This window comes from Hyla sarda, chromosome 7 (genome assembly GCF_029499605.1).
Source record: "Hyla sarda isolate aHylSar1 chromosome 7, aHylSar1.hap1, whole genome shotgun sequence".
In the NCBI taxonomy this organism is placed as follows: domain Eukaryota; kingdom Metazoa; phylum Chordata; class Amphibia; order Anura; family Hylidae; genus Hyla; species Hyla sarda.
This window is the reverse complement of record NC_079195.1, coordinates 169,743,793-169,764,897: the sequence shown is the minus strand read 5'-3', so window position 1 is coordinate 169,764,897 and position 21,105 is coordinate 169,743,793. Positions and strand designations below refer to the sequence as shown.

The 21,105-nt window shown below is 43.4% G+C and overlaps 1 protein-coding gene and 1 long non-coding RNA gene across 2 annotated transcripts in view; one reads left to right on the top strand and one right to left on the bottom strand.

Annotated features, from left to right (window-relative positions):
• The window catches only part of CHUK (component of inhibitor of nuclear factor kappa B kinase complex), a 54,797-nt gene extending 50,127 nt beyond the window's left edge, over positions 1-4,670 (bottom strand). Inside the window, exon 1 of the mRNA XM_056531257.1 lies at positions 4,425-4,670. Within this exon, the coding sequence (XP_056387232.1) occupies positions 4,425-4,529 (105 nt within the window). The 5' untranslated portion in view covers positions 4,530-4,670. The remainder of the gene's footprint in view (positions 1-4,424) is intronic.
• The window catches only part of LOC130282719 (uncharacterized), a 42,727-nt gene continuing 26,270 nt past the window's right edge, over positions 4,649-21,105 (top strand). Inside the window, exons 1-2 of the long non-coding RNA XR_008846497.1 lie at positions 4,649-4,783; positions 14,652-15,282. This is a non-coding gene — a long non-coding RNA (uncharacterized LOC130282719). The remainder of the gene's footprint in view (positions 4,784-14,651; positions 15,283-21,105) is intronic.

The following is a 21,105-nucleotide window of genomic DNA, read 5'->3' as shown; positions in this document are numbered from 1 at the left end:
TTATATAAATACAGTGAAGGAGTTTAAGCATGCATGGGATAAGCATAAGGCTATCCTTCATATAAGATAGGGCCAGTGACTATTGATAGGATTCAGATTATTGGGCAGACTAGATGGGTCATTCTAGGTTTCTATGTTTCTCTTCTAGTCAGGCCTATTCGCTTTGTTTGCATAATGGATGAAAAGCAGGGTGACAGAGCGTTTGTGTTTGAACATTTTAAGGGTGCGTTCCGACAGGGCGTATACGCAGCGTATTTCACGCTGCGCAAAATTTATGGCAGAAGCGGGAAATACACTGCTTATTCCTTGCTCACTATACACACAGGGCTTTCCGGCGGCAGCCCTATGTGTGTAGTGAGTTTTGGAGGCGGAGCCGCATGTCACAGACATGCCGGCACACGGACCCGCCTCCAAAACTTGCCTATACAGTATATCTGCAATCTAAGATTAGTGTCGAGACCTCCACCTGGGGCCAAAGTTCAATGATTGGTAGGGCCCCAGGTGGATGGTTTACCTAGAATCAGGGTAGGTTATCTAATGTGTTTACATTCTACGGGTGTGTTCCGACAGGGCGTATACGCAGCGTATTTGTCGCTGCGCAAAATTTATGGCAGCAGTGGGAAATAAGCTGCGTATTCCTTGCTCACTATACACACAGGGCTTTCCGGCGGCAGCCCTATGTGTGTAGTGTGAGTTTTGGAGGCGGGTCCGTGTGCCGGCATGTCTGTGACGCGCGGCTCCGCCTCCAAAACTCACTACACACATAGGGCTGCCGCCGGAAAGCCCTGTGTGTATAGTGAGCAAGGAATATGCAGCTTATTTCCCGCTGCTGCCATAAATTTTGCGCAGCGTATACGCCCTGTCGGAACGCACCCTTAGAATGTAAACACATTAGATAACCTACCCTGATTCTAGGTAAACCATCCACCTGGGGCCCTACCAATCATTGAACTTTGGCCCCAGGTGGAGGTCTCGACACTAATCTTAGATTGCAGATATACTGTATAGGGAAACTACTCTCCCACTACAAGACTGATGTAAGGCATTGGTCGTCCACCTACAGGTCTCTACAATGCTAATTTTTGTTGCTAAACTGCCGAACAGCGTTTTTTCACTGCAAAAACGCTGTGGCCAGATGTCGGTAGGGAGTCAGTAGAAAATTATGAAATGCCAAACCCACTTTGTGTTTTTAAGTTTGGTGTTTTTTCCCTGCTTTTGGACATTTTTGGGAAAACTGACAATTTCCCCAAAATACAGCATGCTAAGACTATGGCGTTTTTGCAGGCAAAAACATCATAGCTTCAGCATCTAAGGAGGTAAACTAGTGATGCATAGTATCACTAACTACCTCTGCAAGCAGAATACAGTGTGGCATAACAGCACTTTATGTTGTCCGTGCTCATAGCAGGGCTGAGCTGTGCCCACAGCTATACAGCAGTGGGTACAGCTCATGCTGGGCAGGAGATGCACATTGTATATAGATGGCTATAAACTGTATATCACCCCTTCCCGCCCAAGTAGTTAACTAGTAAAGCAGCCATCCATAAAGATATCTGATGTATAACTCCAGCCCAACATGAGCTGTACCTGCGGCTGTATAGCTGTGGGCACAGCTAAGCCCCGCTAGGAGCAGAAACCCCTAACGCTATGCACTGCTCTATATTATACAGCCGGGGGAGGTAAGCAGAAATGCTACACGTCACTACTTAAACTAAAGAACCTGCATCTGATACACGGAGTGGTACCCTAAAAGGCAGAGAAAAACTGCCACAGAGTGAAAATGTGGCATTTCCACACAAATGAAAAAAATGCTGGAAAAAGAAGTTACAGTTTTTCTGGTGCTTTTTCAGGACAAAAAATGCCAGAAATAAAATCCAACTGAAAACCTAGACTTACAGCATTTCCCAACTAGTGTGCCTCCGCCTGTGGAGAAAATTACAACCCCCAGCATGTCTGGACATCCAAAGGCGGTCTGAACATGCTGGAAGTTGTAGTTTTGCAACAACTGGAGGTCCGCAGGTTGCAGACCACTGCTCTAGACCATATAGAGAAGTGATTCTCAACCAGTGTACCTCCAGTTGTTGCAAAACTACAACTTCCAGCATGTTCAGACAGCCTTTGGATGTCCAGACATGCCGGGGGTTGTAGTTTTGCAACATTTGGAGGTCCGCAGGTTGAAGACCACTGCTCTAGACCATATAGAGAAGTGTTTCTCAACCAGTGTACCTCCAGTTGTTGCAAAACTACAACTTCCAGCATGTTCAGACAGCCTTTGGATGTCCAGACATGCTGGGGGTTGTAGTTTTGCAACATCTGGAGGTCCGCAGGTTGAAGACCACTGCTCTAGAATATCAACAGGGAGATTTCTTAAGCGGTCTTATAGTAAGATCCTCTTTGTTGCCCATAGCAACCAGACACAGCTCAGCTTTCACTACTCATATTCATACCTCCCAACTTTTGCAGAAAGCAAAGAGGGACATACAAGGTGCACCATAGCCCCAGCCATGTCCTAACCACACCCACATAAATGCCCCCTAGCCACACCAAAGCACACCCAGCCTCCTTCTTCATATAGTCAATATTCTCCCACTTTTGTACACAACAGTCCACACGTGGGTTCATCATTATATTTATTGAGCAATGCCTCTCCATAGAGAATGAATGGAGCACTGGTCTACTCCCTTCATTCTGGTGATTTTTGTGGGGTCCCAGTGGTCTGACCCCCACCGATCACCTAGATATCTCTTGTTCTGTGGATAGGGGATAAGCTGTGTGGATGTCTTCCTGGCGCACACCGAAAATGCCTAAAGAAACGCAATGTGAGAAGAGCTAAAGACGTCCAGATACCAATAGGGCTTTTATCACTTGTTATCCAGCTCTCTCAAACTCATGACAAGTCCAGCTAAATATACTAGAAACATCCGTGTGCAGGAGTCTGGGAAGGCTGGGCGAGAGCTGCCAGGGGCCATATTGGTTGTCACCCAACTTTTCCAAGTAGATATCAGCTGAAGAGGTTTTAAAATGATTGGACAAAACTGGAAATGAGGGTCTAAGGCAGTGGTCTCCAACCTGCGGACCTCCAGATGTTGCAAAACTACAACTCCCAGCATGCACGGACAGCCGTTGGCTGTCCGGGCATGCTGGGAGTTGTAGTTTTGCAACATCTGGAGGTCCACAGGTTGAAGACCCCTGGTCTAGGGGATTTGTTTTCTTTCAATTGATTACAGGATGACTGACAGGTCCAGGGTGAATGCAAAGTCTCTGAGAAGAACTAGAAGCAGAGCAGATGACTCCAGCAATGTGCTATCTGTGAAGGAAGAAGTGACGCCGGCCTGTCACCTCACGCACAGGCCATGATGCCACAAAATAACAGAACGAGTCCCTCCTCATTCACTATGTCCAGAGAGATTTATTACCAGCAGTAATACAGAGACACCCGCCCAGTACTGCTGGGAATAAATCTTTTATGTCACAGACAGACCAGGAGCAGAGGAGCGAACTGCCAGGAATCAGCTGTTCACCCTCCATCCCTGTCATACCTCTGGCTGCTTAGTTGTGTAGTTAGTGTGTGTGTGTGTGTGTACTGCAGTGTTTCCCAACCAGGGTGCCTCCAGCTGTTGCAAAACTACAACTCCCGTAGCGGACCACAGTTTTAGCTCCAGTGGAAAACCGCATACGGGGCAAAAATGAGCCAACCGGAGTCAGCGTTTCACTCCAGTTGGCTCATTGAAATGAATTACATACAGGCGGCATACAGGAGCGCCCAGTTTTAGCTCCCCCCAGCCGTATGCGGTCCCGTATGGCTTAAAACGTGGTGTGAACCCAACCTCAGTTGACTAGAACCAGTGGAATACTGCTCCAGTTCGAACTGCTGCCCCCTGTAGGCAGGAGGAGGAGGAGGTAACAGCAGCCCCTCTTTCTTTTAATCTTGTTCAGTCCTGACATCAGTACTGTTTACTAGTGCGGCCGTGGAAGCGGGACACGTGGGTTCTGTTCTGGGACCTCACTCCAAAAAACGGGAATGTCCCGCCGGATCTGGGACGGTTGAGAGGTATGCATATTGGTCTGATAAAATGAAAGCGGAGCTGTGATTGGTTGCTATGGGCAAAAAAAGAGGATCTTACAATAAGACAGCTTGAAAAGTGACCTTTTCCAACAGGATAACATATAGATCAATGCTCCCCAACCTGTCACTCTCACAACTACTACAACTCCCATCATGCCCGGATAGACTAAGGATGTTAGGGCAGGATGAGAGCTGTAGTTTTGGGGAAGATTACTGTACATAATATTATAGGAGACACATGATCCCCTTCTGATGTCATCTAAACAGAACAGAATACAAGTAAAACATGGATTCTTAAAGGAAACCCCAAGGGTTTTTTCCTAAGCACTCCTATAGCAAAGTTACAACACTCTCTTACCCGGTTCTTGTACAGACATACGTTCCCAAACCCCCCAGTCCCGAGCCGGTCTTTCATATCCCATGGTCCGCAGACTGTGCCGTGCTGGACTGGAGGCCGATCCATGATAACTAAAGACACCTATACAGAGGGGGATACTTCCGCCTCCCTCTGTTGTTTCCGATCACCTGTCTGCGCAATTACGCCAGGCACTTCCGGTCCCCAGACTGTCTTGCACTGCCTGAGTCACGCGTTCGTCGGATGCGTCTCTCGCCTCGTTTCCACAGCTGACTTGTCCTCACCAGCGGGGCGCGGTGGATGACGTCATCACTGAGCGTCCGTAGGTTGCAGCTGCTGCAAGAAGAACGTCAAGTCAGGGGGTGTGTTACCTGTCCGCATCTGTGTGTGTGTGATGGCGAGTACTGGGGGCAGGGGGTGGACCGGTCCAATGTGTCATGTTACTCGTGTATTATGTTTCCCTTCTGTTTGGTGCTGGCCTTCTGTGTTATTATGGGGGAAGATATGTTGGTATTCTCTGCTTATTATTGTAGAATATGACATAGTGGTGTATATATGAATTACATTGGCACCCACAGGCTGAAGGCCATTTATTTGTACAGTGACTCCTCGACCTACGATGGCCCCGACATACAATAATTTCAACATGTGATGGCCTCTCAGAGGCCATCGCATGTTGAAGGCAGCATCAACATATGATGCTTTTGTATGTCGTGGCCATCGCATAAACGGCTATCCTGCAGCGCAGACTGCATCAGCTGCCACTGGATAGCCGTTTACGGTGCCCGTGAGCTCCGGTGATGGTCACTCACCTGTCCTCGGGGCTCCGGCGCGTCCTCTTCGGGATCCCCTGCATCGTTGGCGCTCTCCATCGACGTCATCACGTTGCTGCATACGATGGTAATCCGTTCCAGTATAGGACAGTGGTCTACAACCTGCGGACCTCCAGATGTTGCAAAACTACAACACCCAGCATGCCCGGACAGCCAACGGCTGTCCGGGCATGCTGGGTGTTGTAGTTTTGCAACATCTGGAGGTCCGCAGGTTGTAGACCACTGTCCTATACTTTACATGGCACAGATCCCTCAACATGCGATTGTTTCAACAAATGATGGTTCGTTTGGAACGGATTACCATCGTATGTTGAGGGACCACTGTATTTGCTTTTAGCGGGGTAATTGCAGTAATTAGAAAGATAAAATCACACCTTCTAGACGAGTGGTCTCCAACCTGTGGACCTCCAGATGTTGCAAAACCACAATTCCTAGCATGCTATGGCCCCAAAGCATATGATCAAGGAGCAATAGTTTGAATAGAATCATAGTGATCACTCATAGCTCCTGTGATTTGATAGTTTTAAGACCCAGAAGTGCTATTTATTTAACGCTATCAGAATAAAAATAGGCATTGTTTATAGCAACCAGTAAAGTTAAAGTGGCATTCCTAACTCCACAGGATAGCAATCTGATCTGATCCCCTAAAAAATGGAGGAAAATGTGACCCCCAAGTAGATAGGGAACTAAATTTGGTGGAATACCCCTTTTAATATGAAAATTGTTTCAAGAGTACTTCTAATTTTACTTATTTTCTTTTTTAAATCATGCATAAAAAAAAAAGAAAGACTACTGATACCAGCAAGTCTGTGATAGCATATGGGACACAATAAACTCTTGTCTGCTATCAGACTTGCTGGTATCAGTAGTCTTCAGTCAGTTGCGCTGTTATGGGCCTCCTATTTTTCTACTGCATATCCTATTATTGCACTTATACTGGTGGATGTATAAAGGTGCCGGCTGCTGCATATATGATGTGCTGTTCTCCCTGGAATGGGATTGCTTTGCTTCTATTGGTTTTGTGGCATGCGCCACAACCCAAGCAGCTGAGCCTGGTCTAAACATATAAAGGGGTTATCCAGGAAAAAACTTTTTTTTTTATCAACTGGCCCCTGAAAGTTAAACAGATTTGTAAATTACTTCTATTAAAAAATCTTAATCCATTCAATAATTATCAGCTGCTGAAGTTGAGTTAGGATTTTCTGTCTGTCATCAGTGCTCTCTGCTGACATCTCTGCTTGTCTCGGGAACTGCACAGAGTAGAAGAGGTTTGCTATGGGGATTTGCTTCTACTCTGGACCGTTCCTGAGACAGGTGTCATCAGAGAGCACTTAGACAGAAAAGAACAACTCAACTTCAGCAGCTCATAAGTACCGAAAGGATTAATATTTTTTTAAATAGAAGTAATTTACATATCTGTGTAACTTTCTGGAGCCAGTTGATGTGTGTATAAAAAGTTTTTTTCTGGATAACCCCTTTAATGTCTAATTAACTTGAGGTGACTTTATTACCCTATGTGGCGCTCTGCTATTTTTTTCTGTCCTCTCTTTTAAGTGAGTCAGTGAGTCCAAAGGATAGGGGATAAGATGCCTGATCATGGGAGTCCCGTCTCTGGGGACCCCCGGGATCATGCACGCGGCACCCCATTTGTAATCAGTCCCCGGAGCGTGTTAGCTCCAGGACTGATTACCGGCGACTACCCGATTTCCTGACCACCCGATTACCTGACTACCTGATTACCGGCGGCCCCGCAATGCAAGCCTACGGGAGGGGACGTCACATGCCGCCTGCCCTGTAGTCGCCGGTAATCAGTCCCGGAGCCAACACGCTCCGGGGACTGATTACAAACGGGGTGCCGCGTGCATGATCCCGGGGGTCCCCAGCGGCGGGACTCCCGCAATCAGGCATCTTATCCCCTATCCTTTGGATAGGGGATAAGATGTTTACGCACCGGAGAACCCCCTTTAATAAAATGGGAATGGTTGGTGTTATTAACTTTGTGTTTGTGGCACATTAGTATATGTGAGGGGGGGGAAACTTTTCAAGATGGGTGGTGACCATGGTGGCCATTTTGAATCCAACTTTTGTTTTTTCAATAGGAAGAGGGTCATGTGACACAAACGTATTGGGAATTTCACAAGAAAAACAATGATGTGCTTGGTTTTAACATAACTTTATTCTTTCATGAGTTATTTACAAGTTTCTGACCACTTATAAAATGTGTTCAATGTGCTGCCCATTGTGTTGGATTGTCAATGCAACCCTCTTCTCCCACTCTTCACACACTGATGGCAACACCGCAGGAGAAATGCTAGCACAGGCTTCCAGTATCTGTAGTTTCAGGTGCTGCACATCTCGTATCTTCACAGCATAGACAATTGCCTTCAGATGACCCCAAAGATAAGTCTAAGGGGGTCAGATCGGGAGACCTTGGGGGCCATTAAACTGGATATGCGAAATTGCTACATGATGATGTGTTTCCCTCTTTATGCACTGAAGCTGGCACGTTCCCTGAGTTTTTCCAGCAATATAGTGCACCATCACATTATGGGTGTCAGGTCCGAGCATTCCTAGATGAACAGTTTCCTGGAAAGTGGATTGGTCGTCGTGGGCCAATTGAATGGCCCCCAAGGTCTCCCGATCTGACCCCCTTAGGTTTTTATCTTTGGGGTCATCTGAAGGCAATTGTCTATGCTGTGAAGATACGAGATGTGCAGCACCTGAAACTACGGATACTGGAAGCCTGTTCTAGCATTTCTCCTGTGGTGTTGCTATCAGTGTGTGAAGAGTGGGAGAAGAGGGTTGCTTTGACAATCCAACACAATGGGCAGCTGCTGCCAGTTGTGCTATCTAATTTTTATTAATTTTTTAGTCTCTTCCGGCCACCCGCACTAAATTGCACCCCCAGAATCTCGCCCCTTCATACTCACCTGCTGACCAAGAGCCCCACGGATGCACGCAAACACACCCGAACCAAAACTACAACTTCCAGCATGTTGCACCATAACCTAAACTGTAGAACTATAAAGTGTAACATGCTGGGAGTTGTAGTTTTGGTTCAGGTCAGCTGCAGAGCCATAGGCTGCATCAGGGCATGCTGGGTGTTGTAGTTACTAACTGTAATTCCCAGTATTCCTTGACACAGCCTATTGCTCTGCAGCTGACACGGACCAAAACTACAACTCCCAGCATGTTACACAATAACCTTAACCGTACTACTATACAGTGCAACATGCTGCAACACCCACACAACCATAGGCTGTATCAGGGCATGCTGGGTGTTGTAGTTATCTAGTAACTTCCAGCATTTTCTGACGCATAAATTAGAGTAAAATGCACCATATAAACTGGAGAAGCAGTACACCCCCCCCCCCCAGTAACACAGCATTGTTCAATGTTTTCCAATCAAAAGACTCCTATGAAGACTAAAAAATTGTGATTAAAATATTTTTAAAAGTGCGTATATATGTGAATAAGCCACTTTCCTAATAAGTTTCCAATTTTTTAAATCTTATTTTATAAAAAATAATGTACAAAAATAAACATAAGTGGTATTGCTGCATGTGGAAATATCCAGACTATTAACATATGATGTTAATTAAACCGTTCGGTGAACGGTGTAAATGTAAAAAAAATAGTCCAGAATTGCTCATTTTTGGTCACTTCATATGAGAATTTTTTTTTAATAAGGTGATCAAAAAGTTACCTCTGAACACAAATGGTTTGAAATATAGGACTACCAGTGTCCAGGATGTTCTACGTTTATGTTCTACGTTTATGTGTATTGAACACAAATGGTTCCAATTAAAAACTTCAGATCACTGCACATAAGATTGCCCTCATACATCCCTCTATATGGAAAAATTGGAGTTATAGGGGTCAGATGCAGGGGCTTGCCTCGGGCGTAAAAGGAGCTAACTACAGCTCTCCCGCCGCTAATAGCCTAGGTCACCAGTGTCTAAAGGGATCTCATAACCATCCCTGGTGGTCTAGTGGGGTGGATTGTACTATTTTGGTTGAAATTATTTTATCTACCAGGACAAGTGGATTTTCTTGAGGGGCAAGTAGATTGTGTTCCGCTTTAGTCCCTTGGACAAGTATTTTTTATTTTTTTTTGTAATTTCCACACCCCTGCATTATGTCCAATTTGCTTTTTTCTCCTCCCTTTTTTTTTTTGGTTTAGTTCCAATACACACAAAGGGAATAAACATGTGTATAGCAAAACGTGTTACCGTGTTACAGCAATCCTTTTCTGTGGGAAATACTTCATTTTCTTGAAAAATTTCAGGGGTGCCAACATTTCCGCCCATGACTGGATATAAACAGTGTGGAGTGTGGCTGACTGGTCAACACTGGATTGATATCCTGATACACAATTTGGTTAGTTACTCATGAGATTCTAGCACATAAACTTTTTAACTCTTGTGTTCAATTTCAGATGGTGGTGTGGGAAATATAGGGAGTTTTTGGACCAACTTTAAGCTGGTCTATGGGGGAGATTTATCAAAACCTGTGCAGAGGAAGAGTGGTGCAGTTGCCCATAGCAACCAATCAGATTGCTTCTTTCATTTTCCACAGGCCTCTAAAGAGGCCTGTGGAAAATGAAAGAAGCAATCTGATTGGTTGCTATGGGCAACTGCACCACTCTTCCTCTGCACAGGTTTTGATAAATCTCCCCCTATGAGTATAGCATTAGTGAGGTATTGTACCAGTATGGTGGCTCGGTAATTGCCACTGTTCCCTTGCAGTGCTGAGGTTCTTGGTTTAAATATTATATAAATATTTTTTTTTTTCAAATACAACAGAAAAATATGGCTGTTACTACAAGTACATATGAGCAGCTCATACGGTTAAGACCAGTGTACAGGCTCCTAGAAAGCCTTTCTGACCCCAGCCAAAGTTGGCAATAGTATCGTAAAGGGGTGGGGCCAACTCACAGGTGGGTGGGGGTCAGCGGTACAGAGATTGTCATCGTTCCCACTGGCCCCAATGGGGCTCACGGTCTAAACTCCAAATTGACCTATCTCCGTGCTTTAAAACAGTGGTTTTCAAATTGCTGCCCTCCAGATGTTGCATAGCTACAGCTCCCTGTATGCCTGGGCAGAAAGAGCACATATCAGCTGACATAAATGTAAGCGGAGACAAATGATGGAAGCTTTATACAGCAGACTAAATAGCTATCTTTTGAAAGTTGCATGGGATGAATTTGAAAAAGACAGCAGTCCATCAAGTCCAATCTGCAAAAAAAAGAAAAAAAAAAAAGTGGCCATGAAAAAATTACTACCTGATCCCACTGTGGCGGTCAGAAAAATCCTTGGATCAAAAACCCACCTCCAGAAATCTAGTATCAATAACTTGTAATATCATATCTTTTAAGAAAGGCATCTTGTTGCCTTTGATGAATCAACCATCACAACATTATGTGGCAGCGAGTTTAATAGTCTGACTGCTCTTACAGTAAAGAATCCCTTCTGTGATGATGGTATAACCTTCTTGTTTATATGTATGAGGATTTTATTGTTGCCAGTATTTTCATTTTCAGTGGTTTCAACCTGTACAGACATTGCAGCCTACATTATCTATGAGTAATATTTATATATCACCTCTTCTATATTTGTACATGAGTACTCATCTCCTGTAATTGATGGTTTATATCCATTCTTTTCTTGTGACTTAGAGGTATGACTCAAACTTCTGAAGAATTTCATGTTCTACAGTCAATGTAAGCCAATACATAACTTTCTAGTGTTTTACTTGTAAGAGCAGTTTGTGCCCAAGAGTTGTGCTTTTTATGGTGCTCAACACCTGCAATAGTTGTCAGCCAACAGCTGTTTTATCCACCCTCTAATACACATGCATGCTGTGTATCTTCTTTTTTGGATGTTTTAAAGGGATATTCTGGGATTTTTCTTTCTTCAGACTTTGAACCCATGATCCTAAGTTATAATATTTAGTAATTTGCTTCTATTACTTCCATGTCCCGCTGTGTCCACAGGACTCACACACAGAAGCACTTCAGCAGAGTGGAAGAGATTAACGAAATTATCGCTATGCACCCACCCCCTGCAGTATAATAGCCACATCCCCCCACGGAGACCATGGGGGAGATTCCACCCCCCCCCCCCATGGAGACCATGGGGGAGATTCATCAAAACCAGGGTAGAGGAAGAGTGGTGCAGTTGCCCATAGCAACCAATCAGATTGCTTCATTCATTTCTCAAAGGCCTTGTTAAAAATGAAAGAAGCGATCTGATTGGTTGCTATAGGCAACTGCACCACTCTTCCTCTACACTGGTTTTGATGAATCTCCCCCATGTGATTTATGACATATTGTCTGTGGCCCCATGGGATGCTGGGAAAGGTCAGAGACAACAGTACTTCTGAGTGTGGGACCAGTGCATAATAACCGCATAAATCAGCACACAGAGGTAGTAAAAGCATATTACACAGTATTATTAACTTGGCATCATGGGCTCAAAGGATAAAGAAAAAAAAAATACCCCTTTAAAATCCACATATACATTGCCGTACCTTGTTTAATGGGATATACCTTTATTGCTCTGAGGCAATTTGCTTTTCTTTATGCTTTTTATTATTGTAAAAGTAGATTTTGTGCCTTTTATATATTGCTTTTTATATGTCTTTGTTCTAGGATCTAGTTTTTAAATCTCTTATGCTATGTCTAATAGAAAGATTAAAAATAAAATCCCCATACACATAAGACAGAAGGCAGATGCCACCATACCTTTATTGTACCTGACAAGAGCATAAAAACATATTTAGGCTGCATTCACATTACGATTTGAAGATACAGGAGCCGGATGCGGGAGGAGTGAAAACGGGACGCTCCCGTATCCCAGCTGGACCTGGCCCGTATCTCATTCATTTCATTGAGCCGACCAGAGTCATATGGTGACTGATCGGCTCATTTTTGTCCCGTATCCGGTTTTCTGACCGGACCTAAAACCATGGTATGTTGTGATTTTAGGTCCAGTCACCAAACCGCATACAGGGCAAAAATTAGCCGACTGGAATCGCTGGTCGATTCATTCAAATAAATGAGAAAAGGGCCGGGTCCGGCTGGGGTACTGGAGCACCCGGTTTTCATGTCGTTCAGCCGGATCCGGCAGCCGTAGGCTGCAATCGTGATGTGAATGCAGCCTTTAGTCATTTTAATGGCTTTAATTTAATGGAGCAAGAAGAATTACAGCTTGAGAAAAAAAGATGTACCGTATTTTCCGTCATATAAGACGCTCCGGCATATAAGACGCACCTAATTTTATAGGATAAAAATCGAGAAAATAAAGATTCTGAACCAAATACAATGTAAAGTATTGGACAGTGATCTACAACCTGTGGACCTCCAGATATTGCAAAACTACAACTCCCAGCATGCCCGGACAGCCATTGGCTGTCCGGGCATGCTGGGAGTTGTAATTTTGAAACATCTGGAGGTCTGCAGGTTGAAGACCACTGGTATAGGACCCGTCACCGCTGCCCTGGATGTCGCCCTCCATCGCTGTCGCTGCGTCCCCGGGGTGTCCCCGTCGCTCTGGAACGTCTCTGCTTCCCCGTATCCTCACTCTCCGTTGCCGCCAGGACGTCGCTACGCACGCCGCTCCCATTGGATGGCGGGACAGCGTGCGCAATGACATGATGACGACGAAGGAGAGCGCCGGCCATGCAGGGGTTCCCGGCACGGAGCAGACACCGAGGAGGCAGGTAAGGTCCCTCCCAGTGTCCTGTAAGCTGTTCGGAACACCGCGATTTCACCGCGGTGGTCCCGAACAGCCCGACTGAACAGCCGGGTTAGTGTCACTTTTGATTTAGACGCGGTGGTCAGCTTTGATCGCCGCGTCTGAAGGGTTAATAAAGGGCATCACCGCGATCGGTGATGTCCTGTATTAGCCGCGGGTCCCGGCCGTTGATGGCCACAGGGACCGCCGCGATAGGTGTGTGTGAGTGAACAAGCATATGGTTAGATAGGGCTTCTTATCATGATTCCAGGCATGCCTCTTATATTTTATTAGCCGTCCTCAGCGCTGATATATAAACCGTATTATTCCAATGCAAATGATGCTCAAGGGCCAGAGGGCTTTCCCCAGCATGGCTAAAAGGCCAGGTAAGTCCAGCTCATGTCCACTTCATCTAGCGGCAGACAAACACGGTTGGCAGTGCAAGTGGGTCATGGGGTGGTAATAAAGTTGACATGGAATGGACTTAAAGGGGTTCTCCCTTGTTTATACTGTTTTTTGTTGTTATGTTTGTGTGTTGTGTGTATAAGTAATGTGTGTTGTGATTATATATATATATATATATATATATATATATATATATATATATATTTTCTTACCTTTTGTGAAGATCCGAAAGCTGTCCCCTTTTTCTTCCAGCGGCTTGCTGTGTAGCCTCGGCCTCCGCCATGTTGTGTTCGGTAAGTGGGATGTCGGGGGTGTGTTCTTGCTTCTGTCCTTCCTATCTTCTGACGTCCGAGGCGAATCTTTTCTTCCTGTTTCTTCCGTGGCTCAGTGACGAATCTGCGGCCCCTTCCGGCGCATGCGCAGGTAGTTTTTTTGTTTTTTCTTTACCAATAAAGTTTTTTTTGTCTAATTAACAAACTGTCTGCGCTTGCGCGAAGCTATGCTATTAGCATAGACCTAACGTACGCTATGCTGTTAGCGTAGCACTTGCGCACGCGCGCATGCGCAGACAGTTTGTCAATTAGACAATAAAAACTTTATTGGTAAAAAAAATTAATAAAAAATACATGCGCATGCGCTGGAAGAGGCCGCAGATTCCTCGCTGAGCCACGGAAGAAACAGGAAGAAAAGATTCGCCTCGGACGTCAGAAGATAGGAAGGACAGAAGCAAGAACACCCCCCCGACATCCCACTTACCGAACACAACATGGCGGAGGCCGAGGTTACACAGCAAGCCGCTGGAAGAAAAAGGGGACAGCTTCCGGATCTTCAGAAAAGGTAAGAAAATACATAGAGATATATATATATATATATATATATATATATATATATATATATATATATATATATATATAATCACAACACACATAAAAAAACACATACTTATACACACATAACACACAAACATAATAACAAAAAACAGTATAAACAAGAGAGAACCCCTTTAAGTGGGCATTTGCTGTGTTGGGGAACGCCTCTTGGGAATTAAGTCTGATTTGCATATTAACAAAAAAAGGCTTATATCTCTGTGATGAAGTTGACTATTGAAATAAAAAAATTTAATTGAAACAACATTGCACAACCTATTTAAATTGTAGGGGCTTTGTTTATGTACAATTCCTTTTTGTTTCTTTTATAATCTTGGGTATATCCTATTTAAAGTTGAGTGTGTTTTTTGCATTTTTCTTTCAATACAGGAAAAACACGTCCATCTGATCCAGGTTGAGGTTTGCTCACAAACTGCATTTCAGACCAGCTTAAAGGTAGAAGCGCTGACTGCGATTCCAGTATGACTAGCCAGATGACCTAGAAGAACTATCAGAGACGGCCTTGGGTGACAGCTATTGGAATGAAAAGCATTCTGCATAATATATCACTGTAGCATTCTTAGTATTCTAAGTATTGACACATCTCACTACAGCCATCTATGTAGCCTGCTAACCTTTCCACGTATCAGGATAATTCTTTATGTTTACATTTCTTTGGCTAGAAATCTCCTCACTACCTCTGTAGGTGCTTATATTTAGGGTTTACTTTTACACATCAGACATACAATAGATCACCTCTGCTAGTCATGTGTACATTTGTGATGTCTTTTGAGGATCCACTCAGTGTCACCACAAACAGCACAAAAACGTTAGTTGAAACGGACTGCAATGATACATCAAATACCCAAGATGAATGTGATGAGAACAAAGATGAGACATTGCCCCTGGACCAGACGTCAGAAGAAAAGATGCCTGTGCAGCTGTTCATAGAGGATACACAGTCTACAGGGGAGATTAACACAGAGGAGCAGAACACTCATCACCTCAATGCCAACAGCTGGTTTGTGGCTCATTTACTTTTGTAATCTGTTGTCTGAAAGGTTAAACACTCATTGGCTTCTTGTGCTCCAAAGTTCTCATAGAATAACATGTTATGGTGGGAAATTGTGTTACTGTATTTCTGCCCAAGCAGATTTTTAAGTGAATATAGTGATCCCTCAACTTACAATGGCCTCAACATACAATAGTTTCAACATACAATGGTCTTTTCTGGACCATTGTAACTTGAAACCAGCATACAATGCTACGGAAAGTCCAGATCTGTGAAACGTGTCACAACTGGAGGAACTCACCAATCAGAATTGGCATTTTACTGATAGATCACCTCTAGTTCTGAAGTACAAGCACTGAATGGCTTTCTGGTAGCACCCCCTACGTTACAGGGAGGAACTACAAGTTCTGTACTACTCCTTACCTGTGCCAGGGTTAGCTGCTCCTTTGGACACCAAGTAAGGGATGCTCCATTTGGGACACGGTGTGTACTGTATAGGACCCTGAAGAAGCTCCTGTCCTCAACATAAACCATTGTTTCCCAACCAGGGTGCCTCCAGCTGTTGCAAAACTACAACTCCCAGCATGGCCGGACAGCCAACGGCTGTCCGGGCATGCTGGGAGTTGTAGTTTTGCAACAGCTGGAGGCACCCCGGTTGGGAAACACTGACATAGACAGTGATTTACAGCTTCCAGCAGCTCTTTCTTACTGTTATATGTAAGGACTTACTTTATCTGTATTAGTTATCTACTTATTTTTCTTTAATCCTCACCTTTTCCTATTTTTGGATGACATTTCGGTGGCTTCAGAACCAATTACCAGGTTTTCATACAGTTATGGTCTCAACATACAATGGTTTCAACATACAATGGTTGTCCTGGAACCAATTAATATTGTAACTTGAGGGGCCACTGTATTAGGTTGTTTACTATTTAAATTTTATGGAATAAGAAACCCTCCAGTTATGATTGAAGCAATTATCTTAAAACAATATTAAAGGAGTTGTCCAAATTAATTACACACTTTCCTTTAAAGGAGATGTCCGGTGCTCACTTTTCTTATTTTATCCGTTCCGGGCTGAAAAATAAAACAAATTTTCTCTTACCTGCCTAGGCTCCCCCGGTGTTTCAGTACAGGTGTTCGGTCCCCGGGCTGTATTCTTCTTACTTCCTGTTAGCCCGGCACGTCACACGGAGCTTCAACCTATCACCGGCCGCAGAGATGTCCCGCCTCGGCCAGTGATAGGCTGAAGCTCCGTGTGACGTGCCGGGCTAACAGGAAGTAGGAAGAATACAGCCCGGGGACCAAACACCTGTACCGGAGCACCGGGGGAGCGTATGCAGGTAAGAGAGAGCTTATTTTCTTTTTTTTTTTTTTTTGCAGCCCGGAATGGATACCATAAGAAAAGTGAGCACCGGACATGTCCTTTAAAGTCTGGTATTGTGATAAAATAAAAACTACTAATAATATACTTTTAACATTGCTTCACCCCACACAATCACTCCAGTCCTCCACACTAGGTCTGTTTTCTTCCCTGCATGACATACTTTGACTACTACTCTATTGGCATGCTTGTGCATCTTGCAGCCAATCACTGGCCTCACCGGTAGTTGGCATAGGTAAATTATGGTTGAATGGTGTACTAATATGTTATTGCTGCAGTGAAGTACATGGAGCATAGGTGGGCAGAGGAAGGGTAAAAATATTATATATTATGGTTTTATCACAATACCAGGCTGTTAGAGGCTTTGTCTGGTACTGCAGTTTACTACACTACTAATTCTTATTCAAGGGAAAGCTAAATCTAAAACTGATGGTATAGGCCAGTGTTTCCCAACCAGGGTGCCTCCAGGTGTTGCAAAACTACAACTCCCAGAATGCCTGGACAGCCAAAGGCTATGAGTTGAAGTTGAGTGGGAGCTGTAGTTTTGCAACATCTGGAGGCACCATAGTTGGGAAACAATGGTATATGCTATCAGTATTAAAGAAGAAGTCCAGTGGTAACACATTTATCCTGTGTTCCTGTGTCTCTGCCTCTCCCATAGAGATAAATGGGGGCATGTTTGTACCAGATGACCTGCTATGTGCAAAACGTCACACACTGCAGTTTAGCTGGGGCCGAGTCAGAGCCCTGTACGGGAGATCATACATTTATACTCTAAATTTGTTACCACTTCTTTAAAATAATTAAAAAAGCTTTATTAGTGACTTGAATTATTGAAAAAATACTCTGAACAAAGATTCAGTTTGAATCACATCTAGGGCCAGGGAGGAAATTCACCCTTGTAAAGACATATTAAAATGCTTTTACACCTTCCTAGGATATGCCAGTGTTAATCATGTTGCTTATTTCTGAGTTTTTCAGGATTACAAAAAAATCCCAGTAGTTGATATCCTGTGAATGGGCTATGTCTGTAAGGTTATGTAAACACAGGACAGATATGCTGTAGATTTTTTGCAACAGAAAAACTATAGCATATCTGCACCAAAATCCACAGAAGAAAATCCAATCCAAATCTCTGTTAAAGGGAACCTATCATAGCATTCATGCTGCCTGAACCTTGAGTCATCAGGGTAATTCCTGGTGGCTTTCTCTACTGGTTTGGATTTTCTCTACTTTGTTTGGATAAAGGTTGGTGGGACAGGCAGAAGCCATCATGGACCACCATGATGACTTGTGGATCAGGCAGCGTGAAAGCAATGACAGGTTCTCTTTAAAGTGTTACTCCACTCCCCAGCGTCCGGAACGCAATGTTCTGAATGCTTGGTGTGGGCTTCCGCGTTCACGCCCGCCCCTTCTTGATGTCACGCCCCTTCCCCTTAATGAAACCCTATGTGAAGGGGATGCGACGGCCGTCACGCCCCCTCCAATAGATTTGCATTGAGGGGGCAGGACGTGACGTCAAGAAGGGGCGGGTGTGAACACGGAAGCCCACACCCATCATTCAGAACATTGCGTTACGGACGCTGGAGAGTGGAGTAACACTTTAATGCTGTAAAAGAAGAAAAACTAACAGTAAAATCTACATCAAATGCATACTTATTGCAGCTTTTAATGTCCCTATTGAAAATCTGGCTTAATCCCCAGTGTGTTTGCAGTATAAATGGATATGCTGCACTTTTTAGATCTGCAACTGAAGTCAATTTATGTCCAGATTTTGCGCTGATATTTTATGTAGTGTGAGATTTCTACATATCCTATCCACTTTGGTGCTACTTTAATACGCTGTGGATTTTCTGCACATACATCTGCGGAAAATCTGTTGTGTATCTGCCTTCTCATTCCTTGAACTTTGCTCTGTTCACTTTGTGGTTTTGTCACTGTTCAAAGAGAATGAAAAACTTCCTTGGTTTTATTCAGTGATGGGAAAGCAGCAATGATACATGAGGATTCCATGTTTAAATAACAGGTCACTTTGACATAAGGGCTGTTCAAAATGTGTACAAGAAGGATAGGATTATATTCATATTTAAACCTTTTTTTATCTATTCATAAACTACTTTAATGTTTATAAAGTCCCTATTCTGCTTGGTTAGGAAAATAGCTCTCTTTTGTAGGCCTATAGGTACATAGCTCTCTTAAATACTATCCATAGAGTGAGCCCTTAACATCTGAAAAATATTCTAGTCCTGCTTCATCAATTAGAATTAAAACATGTCCTGTTCTTAGGCTTTATTCACATGCAGAAACCACATTCTCATGGATGGAACTGATTTTTAGTTAGAGAAACTCTGAAACAAAGCTGCTGCATGTAAACATGCCTTTATTTTACATATTTATTTACAGGATCTGTAACCTTTTTCTCCACGATTTATCCACCATGCTGCCACATGTGCCACATTTATCACAATGCCACACATATCAATAAACAACTGTTTTTTGTTTTTGTAAACGTTTGTTTTGTTGCTTTGTTTCTGTTATTGCTTCTTGTCTTTGTCACAATAAATGTGCATTTATTTGGTTTTTGTGTGCCTCATTGCTTTATATTTATGTCTGTTAGTTAATAATCTGCTCCCTAAATCATATTAATGAAAGAAAAAGCTTCCAAAGGTAAAGACTCATTTATCTATAAATGTTTAGTGGTTCCCAATATAACCCTGGACTAGTTACACAGAAATCATGTATATTTTTATCCACATCGTGGGTATTTCCATGTTAGACATTTGTGAATTATACACAAGCTTTGCCATAAATGTCTGGTTGACATTCCACCAGCTATTTGAGTGATTGCTTAGCAACAGAACTCACTCGAGTGGTCATGGTGGACTTGTATGGCCTCTGAGACCATTGTAATCACATTCTATGTTAAAATAAATTCTGGTAGAATTTAATTGGGAAAACATAGGCACGTGTATATTTTTTTGTTTGCACCAATATTTTTAGGATCAGTTTATGCCAAAGACTAGATTAACAAACGGTGGCCTTTTGGGGTCTGTATTGCATGAATCGTCTATATCTGTGAGCCACTTGTGTCGGTCTATTTGCTTGCACATTTGTGAAAGTGTTCCTAACATGAAAAACTCAGCATCATTTAGACGCCACCTAGAGAATGAATGGAGTGCTGGCCTAATGAATGCTGTGTTCTTTTCATTCTGGTGATAATTTTCCTCTCAGGATTGGTGGGGATCCCAGTAGTTAACCCACACCAGCTTGTTATCCTTTATCCTGTGCATAAGGGATAACTTTTCATGTTGGGAATATGCCTTCAGGAAGATATCATATTTAGTCCACAAGTCCAAAATTAAAGACTATCATTTCCTACAAATGCTGACAATTTATACACATTCTGACATATATGTGATATCTCAGAACTATCAATTGGTAAGGGTTTGGCCCCTCAGATTTAACACCCTTCATAGGTCTCTAGAACAAACCAATATAAATGCTGTACTGGTCCCTGTGCCCTTTTGGTTCCCTATCAATCCGAGTGTCTGGCATATCTTTATGACATGTTAGGGTTTTTGGAAATTACAGCTGCCTCCCATTTTGGCACTGCACTCTGCTGAAATGCATGACCTTACAAAACCTGTGTTCAGATTGGGTGTATGTCTTCTACATGCACCCTTTCACTACTAACATAAATTTGGAAGTATACTGAGCAGGAGAAAAATTATTTGGGTATACAGGCTATAAAGGTCACATCCTGCTTGCCTCCCAACACAGTGCAACACTTAGACTTAATAAAGCATGCCTAAATGGACAGTTTCCAGATATGCGAAGTGTCACTTACTTATATAGTTGATAAGGTTGCAAAAAGACAAAGATCCATGAAGGCCCTGTGTGTCCCCTCCCATTGACCCTCACCTATTTATTGGCCTCCAGTATAACCAAAGCTGGACTATTGTGTGTAACATAGTTCATAAGGTTGAAAAAAGACCAGAGTCCTTTAAGTTCAACCTATATCCCTAATGAGTCCCTATGGAGTTGATCCAGAGGAAGGCAAAAAACCCTCGTACTCAAGGTAAAAATTTCTTCCCAACTCCAAATATGGCAGTCAGAATAAATCTCAACGTTCTGTCCCTATAAATCTAGAATCCATAACCTCTAATGTTATTATTCTCTAAAAATGCATCCAGACCCCTTTTACATTTTTACAGAGTTCACCTTGACCACCTCATCAGGCAGTGAATTCCACAGTCTCTGTGCTCTTACAGTAAAGAACCCCCGTCTGTGCTGGTGAAGAAACCTTCTTTCCTCAAGACATAGAGGATGCCCCCTTGTTATAGGTACAGTCTTGGGTACAAATAGATCATGGGAGAGATCTCTGTACTGTCCCCTGATATATTTATACATGTTTATTAGGTCGCCCCTAAGCCGCCTTTTTCCTAAAC